This window comes from Trichechus manatus, unplaced genomic scaffold, assembly GCF_000243295.1.
Source record: "Trichechus manatus latirostris isolate Lorelei unplaced genomic scaffold, TriManLat1.0 scaffold00147, whole genome shotgun sequence".
Lineage (NCBI taxonomy): Eukaryota > Metazoa > Chordata > Mammalia > Sirenia > Trichechidae > Trichechus > Trichechus manatus.
In genome coordinates, this window is record NW_004444083.1 from 3,022,208 (window position 1) to 3,036,620 (window position 14,413).

The 14,413-nt window shown below is 41.7% G+C and overlaps 1 protein-coding gene across 1 annotated transcript in view; it reads left to right on the top strand.

Annotated features, from left to right (window-relative positions):
* COL4A4 (collagen type IV alpha 4 chain) overlaps nucleotides 1-14,413 on the top strand; it is a 140,876-nt gene that overhangs the window by 114,604 nt on the left and 11,859 nt on the right. Inside the window, exons 37-42 of the mRNA XM_023740119.1 lie at nucleotides 5,870-5,941; nucleotides 8,139-8,267; nucleotides 8,360-8,473; nucleotides 10,154-10,309; nucleotides 13,101-13,208; nucleotides 14,313-14,321. Of these exons, the coding sequence (XP_023595887.1) occupies nucleotides 5,870-5,941; nucleotides 8,139-8,267; nucleotides 8,360-8,473; nucleotides 10,154-10,309; nucleotides 13,101-13,208; nucleotides 14,313-14,321 (588 nt within the window). The remainder of the gene's footprint in view (nucleotides 1-5,869; nucleotides 5,942-8,138; nucleotides 8,268-8,359; nucleotides 8,474-10,153; nucleotides 10,310-13,100; nucleotides 13,209-14,312; nucleotides 14,322-14,413) is intronic.

The window sequence follows — 14,413 nt, forward strand, 5'->3', positions numbered from 1 at the left end:
TTTTCTTCTAGGCCTCACAGTGTTTTAGAAAAAGTATTTTTTCCGAGGGTACTTTGTACATACTTATCACATAACAGTTATATTGTAGCACATTTGTTTATTTTGAGGTCTTGCTCACCAAGCAGAATATGATTCTTTAAAAAAAAAAAACAACCAAAAACCAAGGACTACGTTTATATTTTTGGCACCCAGTAGATACCCAGTACATATGTTGATTGGTTGTGTGAATAAATTAATAAATGAATGAATGGACAAATGGAAGAATGAGCAACTGAGCTAGTAGCTTTGAAGGTAAGGGTCTTCACCTCAGTCAACAGTTGAAGGTTTTAAGCCTTACTTGTTGAAGGTTTTAAGCCTTACTTGGTAGATGTCTGTAACCAAGCCTCCTGTATCTCCTCTTTCCTCCTTTCTCTTCGCATCAAATCTTCTGCTCCTTGACTCACACGTAAACTATGTAAAATGAAAAGTACCCCCTCTCAAAAGTGTTGGAAACCCTTTCTTCTGGGCTTAAACTTTTTATTTGTTTGGAAAATCCAAATAATATTTTTCACACTTTTACCTCTTCACTCATCATATAGCTTTCAAATAATTCTGGTTTTCCAGAAGTTCAAGTATGGTATGTATTGCCCACTATAATTCTGCAAAGAGGGAGACCCTTGTCTAGAGGTGTTGGTACACTTACGTATTTCTGTACAGCTAAATAACATGTTATTTTTCCATCAGAAGATAAACTGGCTTTGTATTGATGCTTTTAGTAACGTGAAATCCAGTGATTTGTGATAAATTGGGGTTTCAAGCAAAATGGTAATTTTGTTATTTTAAAACTTTCTCTGGTGATGCGGCCGTTTCCTTTCTCTGACTATCCCTACAGCCCTGGTAGAGTTTTTTTGTTTGTTTGTTTTTGTTTTTTACATTTATTTTATATTTGAGTGTCTGGAAGAGAAAGTTGGAAAAAAAACAAGACGAAAACATTTCCCATTGTTAATCACTCCTACTGCATTTCCATCTCTTCCTACAGTCCAAAGAATTTTCAAGTGTCTTGGTGCCATAACCATATACCCCCAGCTTGAGAAAACTGACACAGACTCTTGTTACTTTTGTCAGTTTGTCCTTTCCTTGAAATAATTTGTATTTATTATATATTTCAGTATGACATATTAAAAAACTGACATGTCATGAATTTGATCTAATCGCAAAATTACTGGAAAAGTAATCTCTAAACGCATCATAATTCTGTGCCTTGAACTAGTGAGTTTGGTAAGAAGAGAGGGTAAGGAAGCAAATACATCCCCCCACACACCTTCATACCAGTGTCCCATGCTGCCGTGGTGCTTCCTGGCGGTGCAGTGACCCTCTTATTCTTCAAACAGCCCATGGAACCAGCAGTCTTTAAACAAAACAAAACAGTAAAATGCATTCCTCAGAATTCAAACATTTGCACCATAAATTCATTGTTGCAGTTTATCATGCTGATACAGAAATGCGCCACACTGCAGCAGAAACACTTTGAACTGAGAAACTAAATATTTGAAGTATGTTCTCAATAAGTCAAGGGAACTGATTATCTTGTTTGAATAAACCAGCTGCTGAACTCAGAGCTGTTCGCTCTACTAGAACAGACCATATGGATTTTGAGTCCTGCTTGTGTTCGATCAGGTTTAAAATTTAGCATATACTAAAAATGGCTTAATTCCTAGAGTTAAAGTTTCAAGTATATATGCCTTTTAAAAGGAAGATACTGCTTCGCTGGGTGTTCTTATAAGATTGGGTTATTTTGGCTGGTGGCAGGTAAAACGTTTCATAAGAAAAGCAACTTGAATGTCGTTTATCAGAAAAGAAATACCATGCACCTCCAAAACCCCAAAAAACCATTGCTGTTGAGTCGATTCCAACTCATAGCAACCCTATGGGACAGAGCAGAACTGCCCCACAGGGTTTCCAAGGAGCGGCTGGCGGATTCGAACTGCCGACCTTTTGGTTAGCAGCCATCGCTGTTAACCAAAATCACAGCAGTAATCTACCCTGTTTTTACAGCTAGATTGTTCTCTTCCCGCCTCGCCCCACAGCAGTTCCCACACTTTATTAATAATAATATTAATATTATTGCCCTGTGCTCTGCCCGGTCAGGGATGTTTTTCTGTTGCTCCTTGTTGTCTCGTCGGCATTTGTGACTTGGTACATTTGGGGCCGAAGATCCGTGAATCTGAAGACCGTGTCGTATGCTCTTTGTGCATTCTCTTAGTAGAAAAGAAAAAGAAAAGACAGCTGCCCTCAAGTCAACTCCGACTCATGGCGACCCCATGTGTGTCAGAGTAGAACTGTGCTCCATAGGGTTTTCAATAGCTAATATTTGGAAGTAGATTGCCAGGCTTTTCTTCCAAGGAGCCTCGGGGAGAACACAAACCTCCAACCTTTTGGTTAGTAGCCGAGCACATTACCTGTTTGCAGTCATCTAAAGGCATGACCATTATACAGTGTGGGAAGGGCACTAGCATATGTGCAACTAGGGAGCTGTACGTAGGTATCCGCAGAGGAGGTAGGGATGCTTTGTGTATGTTCAGTCATATAAGCTGAGGGTGTCACTATTGCAAATTTGAGGTCTGTGACCCTAAACGGAGTGAGAACACTGGTTTCCCTTAGTAGGCCTCATGTATTTGCCGCATTAAAAAAAAAAAAAAAAATTTTAACTTTATATCAGAATCTTTTTTGATAGAAATTTTCAAGTTTGTTCAATCATTACCTGTAGTCATGTATACTCTTTCCCATCAGCTGTTAGAGTGACCAGCTGTCCCGTTTGCCTAGGACGGAAGAATGTCTCAGGATGGGGGACCTTTAGTGCTAAGATTAGGAAAGCAGGAAGACAGCCAGAGAGGTGAATAAGAATTCCTCATTACCAAGGAATGTGCTGTGTTAGCCTTGTTGCCCTTCATCTGCACTGTATAGATTTTGAGCACAAACAACTTTCAGATTTAGAGGTGAGATTGTTAAAAATCTTTCAGAAGAAAGGAAGAACTGCCCTTAAAACCCTACCCAGATGTAGCTGCATTCACTTTAGGAAGATAACATTGGGTCAGATAAGGGTCGGCCAGTTCAACAATGACAAAAGGCTGGGGCTGTGACAACCTCGGGATCTGGATATGTTGATGTGACAATGGAGAGTTGGCAGAAGTTGAGACATTCCATGCTGAGCCAACTCTACCAAGAAGCCATCAATCTTGGTGGCTAAAGCTGGGGATCAAAACACATTGGAATAGCAAAGTGGTCTCAAAAAATTTATTATCATTTCAAATAGATTGCAATAAATATCCAGATTTGGCAGATGAAGAAAGTTTGTGTGTTCTTTTGGTGCAGACTTGAAATGTTGGCTCATAAATAGGAAAGTGGGTTGGAAAATATAAACTAAGCCAGAGCTGTTAAGAGTGGTTAGGAAATAAGAGCTTTAGAGAAAATAAGAATGCATTCCTGTTTTTTAGGTGCAAGAGGATATGGGCCACTAGAACCAATCTAAAGTTTAGATTTTAAAAAGAGAATAACAATTATCTGTTCCAAGTACTCATGATAAATAGAATGGAAGCAACTGTCTTTCCATCTAATAAGAAGCTCATGGAGGACTTGCTTTAATGAATAGATAATAATTAGCCCTTGAATTATTTATACACAAATGGATAACGTCTGTCATGGTTTGAATTATGTCCCCCAAAAAATGTGTGTATCAATTTGGCCGGGCCATGATTCCTGGTATTGTGTGGTTTTCCTATATGTTGTAAATCCTGCCTCTATGATGTTAATGAGGGAGGATGGGTGGCAGTTTTGTTAGTAAGGCAGGACTCAGTCTACAAGATTGGATTGTATCCTGAGGCAATGTCTTGAGATATAAAAGACAGAACTGAGCAGAGAGATAGGGGGACCTCATACCATCAAGAAAGCGGTGCCGGGAGCAGAGCGCGTCCTCTGGACCGGGGTCCCTGCCCAGAGAAGCTCCTAGTCCAGGGGAACACCGAAGAGAAGAAGGCCAACAGAGAGAAAAAGGCTTCCCCTGGAGCTGATGCCCTGAATTTGGACTTTTAGCCTACTTTGACTGTGAGGAAATAAATTTTTCTTCGTTAAAACCATCCACTTATGGTACTTCTGTTATGGCAGCACTAGGTGACTAAGACAATGTCCCTAAATCTTATTCCTCCTCTAAAGCTATCAAAGAAAGATGTAACATGCAAAAAGAAATTTTAATCTACTCTTCGTTATAGCTCTTTCTCTCCACCCATTCAATCCTTCTTCCTCCTTGTTCCATGTTTTCTCATTCATCCATTCACTCACTCTCACTTATTTACTCATTCAAAAAACATTTATTGAACACCTATTATGTGTCAGGAAATATGCTAAGTGCTGGGAGACTAATAGGACCTGGTCTTGCACTCAGTTGACTTATCCTTGAATGTGTGAGACAATCATCTAAAGACATGACCATTATACAGTGTGGGAAGGGAAATAGCATATGTGCAACTAGGGAGCTATATGTAGGTATCAGCAGAGGAGGTAGGGATGCTTTCTACATGTTCAGTCATATAAACTGAGGGTATCACTTTTGCAAATTTTAGGTCTGTGACCCTGAACAGAGTGAAAACACTGGTTTCTTTAACTAGAGATTATCCCACTGATGCCACCATCTTCTTTCTGAAACTTCTATCAAACACTGGCTGGCGCTTGAGGGGCACTCAGTCTTGGATGAGAAAGAACAACTACTGGATGGAAGATCCACCAGTGAAATAGGAAGGCTAACCAGCTTGGTCAGGGGCCGGGGAGAAGACTCTTCCCTCAAACCAATCAGTGGGACGAGATGTGTGTGAAGGCACCTGGCAAAGGGCTCAGCACACAGGAGAAGCTCTGTAAATATTAGTTACCTTCCTGCCTCTCTCCCTCCTTCTCTCATTCTCACCCTTCCCTACCTCCCAACTTTATGCTAGGCAATTAGGTCACTCTCACTTGAAAGGAGGATGACTGGTTACAATTCATTTAGAAAAATTAAACTCAACTCAAAGTATATTGGTGGAAAACCTTAAGAACCATTTTCCACTGAAAGTGTTCAGTGACAACCTAAGAGAAGCCAGGTTAGTAGACATCCCTTTAGAGAACTATACCAATGTCTGATACAAGCTTCTGAAGGAAGCTGGTGTCAGTGGGATAATGGCTAGTTAAAGAGACGAGCGTTTTGAGTGGTCATCATAAAATAATTTCATTCCTGAAAAGAAGCATTGAATGTAAGAAATGATTGTGAAGAACTGTAGCCAAACTTGACCTGCAAGCCTCTTCTTCCTGAGTAGCACAGTGCTTACAAATGAACGAATGAATGAAAAATGAATGAATAAGTAGGGTATGCATTGTCCAGTGTGTCACAAGCCCCACCTGTCCCTTGTCTTACTACATTTATATGATAGATCCTGAAGAAATGAAAATCATTTGCAGTCCTTGGTGCAGTGGAAAGACCTTGAGCCTGGGAGCTAGGAGGCCTGCATGCACTTTCATTCAGTATCTTTCCTCAGCTAGGATGATTTTATTGCCAAAAAATAGAAGGTCATTTCCTACATCTAGATTCAGTCATTCTAAATTCTATCCGGTAAGAGAAAATTAGATATGTTCATGATACGGTCATAAACCATGCAATACCTTAAAGAAATGTATGTATTAAGCTGCCTTGGCAGGGAACTTCCGTCAAAAGAATGTGTTAAATAACCATGACATGGATTCCAGTCTGGATAACGGATGTCCAAGCTCCAGAACTACCCGTCTTCTCCATCAGCGTACCCTCTGCTGGGCAGGAACACGCCCATAGTGCCCTTTCCCATTTGGGTCACCAGCCTGTGATGTGTTTCAGGTTCCTCGGGGTCTCCTGGCCTGAACGGCTTGCATGGTTTAAAGGGCCAGAAAGGAAGCAAAGGTGCTTCAGGTAAGATGAAACCATTCACAGAAGATTGACCTTCCTCCAGTGAAACTGAGAAAAAGTAGTACCCCCCCCCCCCGATAATTTCTTCACTTTAGGACATTTGGCCAGCTTTGCTAAGAAACTGGCTTAGGTTAGAGACACAGTATTGTAGCAGTTTTCGGTACTGAAGATATATAAGAAGGACATTTGCGAGACACCCATGTAGAAATGAATGGTTGGTTAACAGTGCCTCTTGTTGGTATGCCTTGGGACTGTATTTCTACTAAAAATACTCACTGAATAATTAAGTGGAGCCAGATTTCAAAATATTATGAATGACAAATAGTAGCGGGAATTTTTTGTTTTTGTTGTTTCGTGTGTGTGTGTGTGTATTAAGTGTAATAATGCCAAGTACAACCATGGGGGTCTAATTAGTACTTTTAGTAAAACAAATTACCTGACCACCTTGCTGTTACAAATAGGCCTATCTTCAACAATTGCATTTTAGCTTTTTCCATTATTTTCATGCAATGTACATTTGTTGCATTACTTTCTCAGAAAAAATGGCTCTGTAAAAATGGCCTGGCGGCAGCATCAAATCTCCTCATCTAACTTCTCAAGGTGGGAGAAGAAGCAAGATCAGCATCAACAGCCCAAGGCTGATTGCTATGAGGTGGTCAGACATACCTCTACCCTCCAAACTTTTTACCAGTTTTGACACCCGCCATCCCTCCCACGGCACTCTGTACTTCTCTGCTGGGTTCAATAGTTAAGGGCAATGGCCACACACAACTCACAAACCATACTTACAGTTATAGGGTTTATTAGGGAAGTAAGAGGTTACAAGTGAGGATCAGGAATACTCGGGACACAGTTCTTCGATCAGGAGAGCCTCTTTTCAGTCGTGCCTGCAGGCAGGCTTCTTTCTGGCCCTCAGCCCCTCGACCCCTCGGCCCAGCTTCTGCTCTGCTTCTGCAAGTGTTGCAGTGTTCTTTAGCTCCACCAGTAAGTGCCCAGGGCCACCCCACTCTACCAGTAAGCCTCAGTTCAAAGGCACTCAGCTCTCTTGCTCCATGGGTTGGCACACGCACTGTAACTGCCTTACTCTGTGGGCCGAGAAGCCCCCTGCGCCCAGTGTCTTGCACCAGTCTCCTGGTTCTGCTGCTGCATTTCTCTGCTGCTGCTTCTCACTATCTTTTGCCATCTCCATTGTTGCAGCTCTCTCTGTCTCCTGGGTCTAGGAGGTTCTCAGCACAGGGAGCCTGGGTCCGAAGGACACGCTTTGCTACCATCTCTTCTTCTTGGTAGTGAGGTTCCCCCTCTGCTCTGGGATTGGTTCTCTTTTAAGCCTAAGGGGATGGCAAAACTAACCAATCCCCTCATTAGGGTTCCATACACCTTATTTACATGGTCCTACCCCCACAAGTGTGTCATACACCTTATTTGTATTATTAGCAAGCTGTGCAATCACTTCAGTGGGCCACAAGCACCTTATTTGTCTAATTCCACCCAGTCATTTTGGTGAGAATTACAAGACCATGGCTAGAAAGGCAATATAAAAGTGATCCACTGCACCACAAGCTCATAATCAGACAAGGTAACTGGAATCAGACATGTAGAGTTGAGTGACTGTGGGGAAAAGGTTGAATTGTGTTGCTAAGTTGGAATTTATTGTTAAAGCAGTACAAAATCTTTATACAGTTTGGAAGATGAAGAAATAATTCGGGCCACTTAGGATTCATTTAGTGGCCCTTCATAATAGTCTGATAAAATGTGTGCTTCCTCCAAGAAAGCAATGATGTCCTCTCTTCTTGATGTGAAACTCCACAATAGTTCTAATAATATGCCATTTTCCACCTCAAATTTCAGAGCAGTTTATTCATAATTACTGATTGTTGCATGTCTCTCTCTCTCTTTCTTTTTCATTATATCCATTGTAGAGGTTGGAAGGTTGGTATTGTCACTAAGCTCTTGAGAAATAATCATAAAAGAAATCAACACTGTGGTTGACCAGTTGACTGGTATGGTATGATGAGTCATAAGACAGTGAATAGTGACCCAGCAATGCTAGACAGCTATTTAGGCCACCATTGCAGTCAGCAGTTGGTGTCAGCGGAACTAGCTGCTTACCTGTCACACTCCTGTTGGGAAGCAGTTGTTTTCCAGGCTCAATACGCTGACAAAGAGAAGATGCAACATTAATGCTGTTTTCCCTATTAAGGTTTGCATGAAATAGGCCCACCAGGTCCAGTGGGAATGCCTGGACTGAAAGGGGAGACAGGAGACCCTGGGAGTCCAGGAATTTCTCCTCCAGGACTTTTTGGAGAAAAAGGTCCTCCAGGTCCCCCAGGTAAGAGGCAACTTGCTTTGCCCCTCTCTCAATAATGAAATCAAAAGTTTCCAAATGTCATGAGGCTAACATCTGAACATGTCCCTCCTCAGGGAGACCAGGACCACCTGGTCCTGCAGGTGCCCCAGGAAGAGCTCCTAAGGGTGACATTCCTGACCCGGGTCCACCTGGAGATCAGGGGCCTCCCGGTCCTGATGGTCTAAGAGGTATGAGAAAATCACAGCAACGTTCCTTTTGTTAGATGCTGCTGGCTCTATGGGATGTAGGACCAGATAATGGCAGAGGAGAAGCACCTTAGCGGCTCCATTAGTTTGACAGACAGAAAAGTGAGACCCAGTTTGGGATTGGGGATATGGGCAGTGGTGGGCTCTTGGGACCACATCCAGATGAGAATTCAGGCCCCCTCACTTTTCTGTTTCAACTCTGCCTGACCCCTCTGTACGGGTACAAGGGCAAGAATTTCCCATCGCCAGCTTGATGCTGACCATGAGAACCCAGAAATGGCCAGCAAGAGAGAACCCCACCCTGCTTGTCTCTAGCACCTGCCACGTAAGCCACTGCTGCTGGCTCAGAGTGAAGGTCCGGGCTTTTTGTACGCGGCAGAGACAGAAAGCAGAGTGTCTTCCTGGGCGCCAGTGGTACATCTTGTTCCTCTCATCACCTCACAGAGATGAACTCTGGCAGGGGAATATTTTGGAAATAATCACTAAGCTAATAACGTAGGGCTGGACTAGAGCTAGAGCCCTAACCAAAGGGTTGGCAGTTCAAATCCACCAGCTGTTACTTGGAAATCCTATGGGGCAGTTCTACTATGGCCTGTAGGGTTGCTATGAGTCAGAATCGACTCGATGGCAACGGATTTGGTTTTTGGTTTGGACTAGAGCTGGTTTGGGAGTTGGGAGAAAAGTATGGCCCAGTGCAGTGTCTTGCTAATCACAGACAGTCACGTTCATGTAAGCTCATTACTGAACTTTTTTATAGAGACACAAACCTCCTGTCTTTGAATCTTTAGAATTTTAGTAAGGGTGGCATAAAATATTATATAATTCTATTTTTTACTGAGAAAAATAAAAGCACTCAAAACTGTGCTAAGAAGTACAGATGCTAAATAGAAATAGAATTTGGGCTTATTGCATTCCTACATATAGATACTTGTTTTCAAGTTTGATTATAATTTTAATAGGGTGAACATTCCTTTCCTATCAGCCATTTTTCCTCAAAAGCCTTTCCCCACCTTTACCTTCCCCCTTCCTCTCTCTCTCCCTCCCTTTCTGTGTATCATATATGTATAAATACTGAATATATATGCGTATATATATATGTGTGTGTGTGTGTGTGTGTGTGTGTGTGTGTGTGTGTGTATATATATGTATGTATGTATATGGAGCCCTTGTGGCGAAGTGGTTTTAAGAGCTCCAGCTGCTAACCAAAAGGTCGGCAGTTCGAATCCACCAGCCACTCCTTGGAAACCCTATGGGGCAGTTCCACTCTGTCCTGTAGGGTCGCTGTGAGTCAGAATTGACTTGACGGCACACAACAACAACAACAACATGTATATATATATGCATCTATTTTGTATTAAAAGAGTGGATGGACATGCCAATAAAAATCATGAACTAATGCTCCCAAAAGGAATGGCTGTGAAGGGAATGAAGCCTTAAGTCCATTTTGTCTAAAAAGTACTAACCCACTGTTGACACCATTTCTCAACTTGGGCTCCATGAGACACACTCTCTGCTTCACTTCTCGTAACTATTGACTTATTCTAGTTCTCACCATCCCTTGCTCGTAAACAACTAAATTCCTTTTCTTAAGAAGCTCACTGGCATTGGTGTCTGAACTTGTCTTTGACTAAAAGAATCTTTTTGCCTCTTCCCTGTGGTCAGGCGCACCAGGGCCTCCAGGTGCCCCTGGGAGGGTTGACCTCCTGAGAGGGGAGCCAGGTGACTGTGGCCTTCCAGGGCCACCAGGTCCCCCAGGCCCACCAGGCCCTCCAGGATGCAAAGGTTTCCCAGGATGCAATGGAAATGACGGCCAGAAAGGTATGAATATGAGTTGCTCCTCAAGGAGTATATGAGGAGTTTCATTATTTTGCCCTTGTAGGTCTGGGTTACTGCACCGTGAAGTAATTTTTATTTCATATAGAAACAGTTACAACATTTCCAAATTGTCCTGACTCTCCCAAAAAGTCCTAAAATTTGGGTAAAAGTTGGATAGGTAAAAGGAAGAAACACAAGTTCATTGTTAGACCCTAATAACACTCTTGATAGTCTTCTAGACCAGAGCGGAACAATAGAAATATAGTGGAAGCTGCACGTGTAATTTTGGTAGAGAGTCAGCAAAAAAGAAGAAGACCCTCCATGAGATGGATTGACACAGTGGCTGTAAGAGTGGGCTCAAGCATAACGATGATTGTGAGCATGGGGCAGGACCGGGCAGGGTTTCGTTCTGTGGTGCACAGGGTCGCTATGAGTCGGAACTGACTCGACGGCACCTCACAACAACAACGTGTGTAATTTACATTTTTAGAAGCCACATTTAAAAAAGTAAAAAGAAACAAGTGAAATTACCTTCCCTACTTATTTTATTTAACATAATATATTCAAAATATTATTTTAACGTATAATCAAAATAGATCAATGAGAGGGCTGGTTGTACAAACCTAGTTTCTCTCCCAAAGAAGATACTCTTCCTCCCAACTTCTGAAATTGATGCGTATTTTATACTTAGAGTTCAACTCAGTTGGGACTGGCCACATCTCAAGTCGTCCATCACCACATGTGGCTAGTGCCTCTGTATGGGACAGCTCAGTTCCAGACTGCTGACTTTGCGTTTTTATATTCACAGAAGGGTCCCCATTACTGATTTTTTTCCCTACTATTTAAAGCTGAGATATTTATTTTAATTAATCAGTACCTAACTGCTAATAGGTGGGGACATTAGTTTTTGGTCATCAGAATTTCAGAGAATTATTGGGATCATAAAACTTTGTGTGTGTGTGAAAGGGACCGATAATAATTATCCAGCTCTCTTATTTAGTAAATAAGGATGCTGGATATCAGAGAAGTGACTGTTGAAGTTTGCAGAAGCCCTGTAACTAGTACCCTGTCTGACTTCTGAGCCAAATGTGAAATAAGGCCAAAGATTAGAGGAGAGGGACATCAAAATCTCGTTGACTACAGCGCAAATGGCATCCTTGGAATTGTGAAATGCACATGTACACAGTACACAGCAGCCCTCTTCACCTTTATTAGCACTAAAATCAATTTTAGAGAATGTGGCTTATGTCTGCAGGTATGTGGGCTTCCTATTATTGAATCACAGAATTAGACAGACCAGCTAACACTCTTAGTCACCAAGAGGAAGGAGGAAGGTGCTGGTTGTGCAACCTAGTTCCTCTTCCCAAAAAAGACACCCTTCCTCCCCAGGTGTTACTCTAGAGAGCCACCCTACACCTGGACATAAACCTCAGGTGTAGGGACATATTATGCCATGAAAATAACAGTGACCTACCCAAAGGCATACAGGAAGTTAGAAATATTGATGGAATTGCTAGTCACATTTCTTCACTCCCAGTCCGGGGGGCATAAGGGCCAAATGGCACTTTACTGTGCAGAAGATGAGGACGTTTCAGCAGTCTGCCTTTTGAGATTTACACAGTGGGAGAATATTACCTATTTCACAGATAATTTATTAGGCACCTACAGGGCTATAGTGTTGTTGTTGCTGGATCCCACTGAGTCTGTTAGAACTCATGGTGACCCCATGTGTGCAGAGTAGAACTGCTCCACAGGGTTTTCAGACTGACCTTTCCAAAGCAGATGGCCAGACCTGTGTTTGGAGGTGCCTCTCTCTGGGTGGGTTCGAACAGCCAGTTTTTTGGCTAGTATTCAAGCACTTTACTGTTTGCACCACACAGGGACTCCTCAGGAATATGGTAGTGAACAAATTTATACAGCGATCCCTCTCTAATTAAGCATACATTTTATGTGGGAAGATAGATACTCACACTAGAAGATACATCAGTACAAACTAGGATGTGTGCTCTGAGTGAAGGGACCTGCTTCTATGTGAGCTTATCAGAAAGCACCAGGGCTTTGGTTGGGATTTCAGGGAGGGCTTCCCTGAGGAAGTGAGGCTGGGTCTGAACTCTAAAGAATGAGAAAGACTTAATGGATGGGGAAGAAGAGAGGAACAGCGTTAGCGATGAACTGAATGGCTGGGGAGAATGAAACTAAGAGACTGGTATAAACTCAGGACTGGGGAGGGGACAGTTTATCCCCACATAATTGAAGCATCTTTCCTTATTTCCTCTTTAGTTTCAGTTCCAGTTCTTTGAATGTCTGCAGAGAAAGTTCAGGATTATAAGGCTTTTCATTCTAGTTTAGTTTAGCTTTGACCATGGACCCATTTTCCTTAGTCCTTTGTAGTGATCATTGTGTTTCCTTCAGGCAGAGGCAGCTCTTATAGCTATAGAAACCAGACCAAAAAAACCTCCTCTATAGCTCGTAGTGGTTAAGTGCTATGGCTGCTAACCAAAAGGTGGGCAGTTCTAACCCACCAGGCGCTCCTTGGAAACTCTATGGGGCAGTTATACTCTATCCTATAGGGTTGCTGTGAGTTGGAATTGACTAGATGACAATGGGTTTGGTTTTTTTGTTTTTTTATAGCTCTATAGCCTTATAGAAAGAAGAGAAAGACTAATCTAGACTCTAAGGCTGAATTTGCCCTGCAGTTTTGTTGGGACGAATCTCTGAATTCAGTCAATAAAACTGGTCATTGTCTTTCTATTGCTTCATTTCAAGTGCCCTCATTTTTACACATTCCTTTTAGGACCAATGGGATTCCCAGGGCCACAAGGACCCCATGGATTTCCTGGGCCACCTGGAGAAAAGGGTTTACCTGGACCTCCAGGTCAACAAGGACCCCCTGGTCCTCCAGGTAAGCTCCTAATACTCAATTATTTCCCCCAAGCAACCCACGCACAGCGTTTTGCAAAAACATTTACTGTACCAGTCATCTTTCAAAAAGTAGTTAATTATGCTGAAATTACCAGCACATTTATGAGTTTACCACTTTTCTATATAAAGAGTATATTTATTTCAAGTTGCACTATAAAATGTCATGCTCAGTAAACTGATATTTATTATCAGCATGAGTAAATATTGAAAATTAGGAGGTGATTTTACATATGCTATTTCTAAGGTAGATAAATACGTATGTATTCCCTCAAGCAAGAGGCAAAGAATGATTTTATTATTGTATGTTAGGATTGTATATTTGATTCATGTCCCTGAATTCCCGTTGATTATTCTAGATGTTTTATTTAACTTTTTCTGTAAAGTACGTTAGTTCCTATGAAGGTCAAAGGCTACTCCATTTAAACTCTATAGATAACACTTCAATCATAGGGTCAAAATAAGCCAGGGCAGGGTTGGGAAGAGGAAGGGCAAACAGAAATGTACATTTGAGATTAGCAGAAGTAATACCTTTCAAGATGCTAAATCAATATTATGGTAATGTGGTATCAGTTCCGAATACTTTGCTGTCTCTTGATTAGCACTCTGTGCAAAGAACAAATAGACTGCACTGTCTTATGATGGATTATAGTACTACAGTACTATAGGATCACAGGCTTAGACTGTGATGCATTTTAGATTTCCCTTCTGTGCATAACCTATAAAACTTGCGAAATTGATAAGAAATTTTTAGAAGCCTTCAAATGGACAGAATTTTTATGTCCACTAAATTAGGGCATATTTGCCGCAGGAAATCAACTGAAATTTTATATTGCGCAAGAGAATTTTATTGCATCTCTTTCTAGCTATGAAAACTCCATTACTAAATCTGAGCTCTTGCTGTCAGTGGCATTGATGTGGACTTCTTATGTAAATAAGATGCTGCTATTTGGCTTGTCATTGATGCAGTCCTAATAACATGTTCTACAATCTATTTCACTTTTGTCCTAATTCACGAATTTAAAATCTCTCTCTACCATATGAAAATCGTCGCGTGGCCTGATTTTTTGGCTTTGGATCTCTCCAGGTTCCAGGGGTAAGCATTGCTATAAAATTGATACTTTCCCCTAAATATGGTTTCCAGTCATTTCCATACTCGCCTGTCCACTGTATTTGTGAGTTAAACAT